This window comes from Rhinoderma darwinii (genome assembly GCF_050947455.1).
Source record: "Rhinoderma darwinii isolate aRhiDar2 chromosome 12 unlocalized genomic scaffold, aRhiDar2.hap1 SUPER_12_unloc_13, whole genome shotgun sequence".
In the NCBI taxonomy this organism is placed as follows: Eukaryota; Metazoa; Chordata; class Amphibia; order Anura; family Rhinodermatidae; genus Rhinoderma; species Rhinoderma darwinii.
This window is the reverse complement of record NW_027461866.1, coordinates 114,668-119,682: the sequence shown is the minus strand read 5'-3', so window position 1 is coordinate 119,682 and position 5,015 is coordinate 114,668. Positions and strand designations below refer to the sequence as shown.

At 45.2% G+C, this 5,015-nt stretch overlaps 2 protein-coding genes across 2 annotated transcripts; both read right to left on the bottom strand.

Annotated features, from left to right (window-relative positions):
• Positions 1–217: 217 nt before the first annotated feature.
• LOC142698123 (protein kinase C delta type-like) lies at positions 218–2,248 on the bottom strand. The gene is made up of 2 exons (XM_075847802.1): positions 2,007–2,248; positions 218–1,839 (listed from the first exon to the last, which is right to left on the bottom strand). Exons 1-2 carry the CDS (start codon positions 2,102–2,104, stop codon positions 1,281–1,283), a joined length of 657 nt encoding a protein of 218 aa, XP_075703917.1. The 5' UTR covers positions 2,105–2,248; the 3' UTR covers positions 218–1,280.
• On the bottom strand, positions 2,237–3,992 carry LOC142698124 (protein kinase C-like 1). The gene is made up of 2 exons (XM_075847803.1): positions 3,698–3,992; positions 2,237–2,536 (listed from the first exon to the last, which is right to left on the bottom strand). Exons 1-2 carry the CDS (start codon positions 3,935–3,937, stop codon positions 2,237–2,239), a joined length of 540 nt encoding a protein of 179 aa, XP_075703918.1. The 5' UTR covers positions 3,938–3,992.
• Positions 3,993–5,015: the final 1,023 nt, after the last annotated feature.

Sequence of the window (5,015 nt, the reverse complement as noted above, 5' to 3'; positions counted from 1 at the left end):
TTCCAGAAATAAATGTATCGGTGAACGGACTCAATAGAAAGTCTATGAGCCGATACATTTTTCCGGAAAAAGCCGAACAGACAGGAAGCGGCTGAGCGCTCACACGAGACCTTCAGCTGCTTCGTTCTAGTGATTGGTGGGGGTCTCAGAGCTCGGACAACATTTACTACACAGAAGTCCAATGGGAATAAAGACAAACACAAAGATGTAGGGGGTAAAAGGAAAGTTTTATTTACAGATAAGGGAAGGTTATATTTTATTATTAGGAGATTATTCTAGAAGTATTAAGACTACTATTATTATATACTGTGTATATGTATGTGTCATCTATTTATCTATTATACTAAACCTATCTAAAGGCCGTGTTGATCCAGAGGAAGGCGAAAACCCCCTGTGAGGAATGCGCCAATTGTCCTCATATTAGGGGGGGAAAATTCCTTCCTGACCCCAAATATGGCGATCGGCATAAATCCCAGGATCAGAGGCTGAAGTGTAACATGTGTAATATGGGGAAAGACTAGGGGAAAATTATTCATTTTTATTTATTATTATTTTTAATGAACTGCTGTATTTATTTATGTGTAAACTATAAATTGTAATAAATTAAGAATTATTTTTAATTATTTTCTATATTTATATTATGTTACTTATGTGTGTTACTACTTATTACTCTATCATCCTAAACCTATTTAAGGCCGTGTTGATCCAGAGGAAGGCGAAAACCCCCTGTGAGGAATGAGCCAATTGTCCTCATATTAAGGGGGGAAAATTCCTTCCTGACCCCAAATATGGCGATCAGAATAATCCCAGGATCAAAGGCTGAAGTCTAATCTAAATGTACTATGTGTCTATATGCGGGTGTCTATACTTATCATGTAGTGCGGTGTCTATACTTATTATATAGTGGGGTGATGTGGGTGATGTGAGTGATGTGGGTGCATTACTTACCTGGCCTGTGCTGAGGTGAGATCAGGTATAATGGCCGCTCCGGCCCCAGGACTACAACATGCGGCTATTATTCCTGATCTCCCCAGATGGAAACTAAGCACAGGCCGCTCCTGGGGGGTGTAGAGGATCTTCAGGCTGGAGTGATGTCAGATGCCTGCCCGGGATTGGAGGATGGCAAGTCAAGGCTCTGGTGCAGCAGCAAGATGGCAGAGGTGTGGCATGAAGATGGTAAGGAGAGAGATGATGGTCTGGGCAGCCGAGGTGACATACAGCAGCAGAGACTTGAGGCGCGGGTCAGGAGGCATGAAGTTCTGGGCCCTTGTCCTGAGATCTTATTGGGTCCAGCTTGGTGACATGAAGCTGAACCCGGCCAAGGGGTGAAGGGCTTTGTTATTCTCTGGCCACTTCAGATGTTGGTTCTCCAGAACGGGCACAAATGGTGTAAATGGTGGCTGTGCCCTCCTCTCCTGCAGTTCCTCCCAGCCGATGGTGGAGAAGAATGGATGCTCTCTGATGTTCCCGCACACACCGAGGCGCCTCTTAGAATTTTTACGGACCAGTCTCTTGGTCAGATGTTTCACGTCAGGATTAAGCCAAATTGGAAATTTAGGCTTCGCGGTGGTGATGGCTTTGATAGCCATTTGCCTGACGGGGCCGTTGTAAAATGGGGAGCGTCCTGCTGCCATCCTGGACACCACAATCCCCAGGCTCCACCAGTCAACTGCGGTGCCGTATTTTTTTCTAAGAAGCACCTCGGGGGCCATGTAATGCAACGTTCCCGACACTCCACGGATCTTATTGGAGGCGGTGACGCCATCTTGGGCCAATCCCAGGTCGATGATACGGACGTGGCCATCTGCATCCAACATTATATTCTCCGGCTTTAGATCTCTGCAAAGAAATAAGACGAGAGAATGACAAATCCGCCCAGTGATCCAGGAGACGGGGGATGGGTCATTGCACCACCAAGCAGAATAGCCATTCAGGAGTGTAGGAAAGCTGGGTGCACTGTTTCCAGCATGTAAAGGAGAATGAAAGAAGGGGGAAGTTCTGCTTACCGGTGGACGATGTTGTGTCCATGGAGGAACTGGAGGCCACATATCATCTCTGCTGTGTAGAATCTGATGGGGAGAACAGAGCGGAGTCTCAATGTCATGAAATCTTCCTCTATCAATTCCCTAATATCATGTTATGATGGAGTGTGTGCGGTCTCTAGCAGAGAGGAGGCGCTGATTATGGCAGCCTGTATTCTGCATTCTCTGTATTATCCTTCATCTGACCTCCCCCCTCACCTTTTCTTCTTTCCACCCCCCTCAGTCTTCTGATTATTTACTCGCCTTACGTTGCCGATGTTCAAGCAGCAGCACATCCTGATCAAAGCCTCCAGGCTGCCACCGGACAGATACTCCGTGATAAAAAATGTCCGCTCCTCAGATTGATGTGCGGCATAGAGGTGGCATAGGAACGGGCAGTGTCTGGCCGCTAGGAGTATCCGCCGCTCTCTCATAATTTCGTCCGTATTGTCCCGTTTGGTGATCATTTTTACGGCCATGTAGGTGTTTCGGCCGGGGACTGATGCCAGGACCACCTGAGGAAGACAAATGGAGATTCCTCATGAGAAGAAGAAGGAACAGAGGTGGACAGAGAGGTGGGTCAGTCGGGTAGTGCCCAGGACTCTACAGCAGAACAAAGCTGAGCTCCCAGCATAATGCAGTGTCTGCTGTTGGGTCCTGTATGGAGAGGTCTTCACGCCTTACCCACATTTGACATAATTATCTTAGTTGGTGGGGGTAGTATGGAGCAGGATCATACGCTATAATAGCGACCGTGGCATCTAAACAGTTAAATAGAGGTAAGCTCCCGCTGTCACCCCATCACCCCTACCCGCAACGCGATCACAGTGTGTAGATAGTTGTCATGGCAGCCAGGGGGCCTAATGAAGACCCCAAGGTCTGCCAACTTGGTCCTCCTACTAAGCTTAATAGGAGGAGGCTAAAGGAACAATTCAAGCAATACATAAATATTGCAGTCAAAATAAATAAATAAACTTTTTTCTATTTCGTTTTGTTTAGCTCCTCGAAAAATGGAATAAAAAGTTAAAAAGTGATTAAAAGTTTTATGTGACCCAAAATAGTACCAATAAACAGTACAGCTCGCCCCACAAAAAACAAGTCCTCACACCGCCCCATCAACAGAAAAATAAAAACAATTCTGGGTTTCAGAATATGGAGACACAACAAATAAATGTTTTTACAAATTGTTTTTATTGGATAAAAAGTATAAAAAATAAAACAATATAATTTTGGTATCCCCGTTATTGTGCTGACCCGCAGAATAAAGGTAACGTGTCATTTTTACCACTTAGTTAACACCATAAAAGCCAAATAATTAAACCAATGGAGGAATTGCTGTTTTGTTTTTTTTTGCTATTTCACCTAAAGAAACAGCCTTTTACAATGTTCCCAGTAAATGATATGGTACATTGAATGGAGCCATTAAAAACTACAACTCGTGCCCCCAAAAATCAAAATCTCTCATGTCGACAGAAAAATACTAAAATGAAAAACTAAAGTAGTGGTTATGGGGGCAGGAATACTTCTGGATGTCCTATTAGGCATCCCATAGGAGAACACTACACCCATCATCCATCCAGCATAACATGGTGACAACCGAGAACAATTGATGGAGATAAAAGGTCAACTTTAGGTTTACCACCCTATAAAATGAAATATTTAGATATTCTACTCACTTTGCCAAAGCTGCCCCTACCCAGGACCTGGTGGATGGTGAAGCGGCTGATGGTAAGCCTGGCATAGGGGCTGGATGTTCCAGGGTCTTGGCTGCTCCCAGGTCTTGGCTCCTCATCCTCCAATCCTCTGTCCTTGGCTCCTCTCCTCTTCTTCTTGAATCCGGTGACGCTGTCCTCCTCCCTCTTCCTCTTCTCCTCTTCTCTCTTCTCGCCGTCTTCTCCATGTCCATTGGACGCCATTTTCACCAATATCTTCCTACCTGTAGACTTCAGTCCGATCGCTGCCGTCGACAGTTGAAAGTAAACAGCAGTTGGTCGTGTGCAGGTCCACATGATGTCAGAGGTCATGGAATCCTCAGGTGGCACCTGCCTGGCAGTAACCTGCTCTGCCATGTCTGATGTGGGCATCATGAGTGCCAGTCTAGTGTCCAGAGCAGTGTTTCCCAACCAGGGTTTCTTATGGCCTGCTCAGGGGTCTGCAGAACACAGTAGCAATACATGCCACTCCTACAGTAGAGATAAACAACGGTTATTTGCTCAGGTTATTGGCAAAACCCTTTTCATCCACAATATAGAATCTGGGTTTATATTCAGGGGTCTGTATTTATTTAGGGGTCTGGTTTGGGGTCTGTATTTATTTAGGGGTCTGGTCTGGGGTCTGTATTTATTTAGGGGTCTGGTCTGGGGTCTGTATTTATTTAGGGGTCTGGTTTGGGGTCTGTATTAATTTAGTGGTCTAGTCTTGGGTCTGTATTTATTTAGGGGTCTGGTCTGGGGTCTGTATTTATTTAGGGGTCTGGTCTGGGGTCTGTATTTATTTAGGGGTCTGCTCTGTGGTCTGTATTTATTTAGGGGTCTAGTCTTGGGTCTGTATTTATTTAGGGGTCTGGTCTGGGGTCTGCATTAATTTAGGAGTCTGCTCTGGGGTCTGTATTTATTTAGGGGTCTGGTTTGGTGTCTGTATTTATTTAGGGGTCTAGTCTTGGGTCTGTATTTATTTAGGGGTCTGGTCTGGGGTCTGTATTTATTTAGGGGTCTGGTCTGGTGTCTATTTATTTAGGGGTTCGGTCTGGGGTCTGCATTTATTTAGGCGTCTGGTCTGGGGTCTGTATTTATTTAGGGGTCTAGTCTTGGTTCTGTATTTATTTAGGGGTCTGGTCTGTGGTCTGCATTAATTTAGGGGTCTGCTCTGGGGTCTGTATTTATTTAGGGGTCTGTATTAAATTAGGGGTCTAGTCTGGGGTCTGTATTTATTTAGGGGTTCAGTCTGGGGTCTATATTTATTTAGGGGTCCGGTCTGGGGTCTGAATTTATTTAG

Excerpts from the sequence above, each read along its gene's own strand:
- LOC142698123 (XM_075847802.1), bottom strand. The coding sequence starts at position 2,104 with ATGACATTGAGACTCCGCTCTGTTCTCCCCATCAGATTCTACACAGCA. Across the intron at positions 1,840-2,006 it reads GGACACAACATCGTCCACCG|AGATCTAAAGCCGGAGAATA; the intron begins GTAAGCAGAACT and ends ATTTCTTTGCAG.
- LOC142698124 (XM_075847803.1), bottom strand. The coding sequence starts at position 3,937 with ATGGCGTCCAATGGACATGGAGAAGACGGCGAGAAGAGAGAAGAGGAG. Across the intron at positions 2,537-3,697 it reads GTAGGGGCAGCTTTGGCAAA|GTGGTCCTGGCATCAGTCCC; the intron begins GTGAGTAGAATA and ends TGTCTTCCTCAG.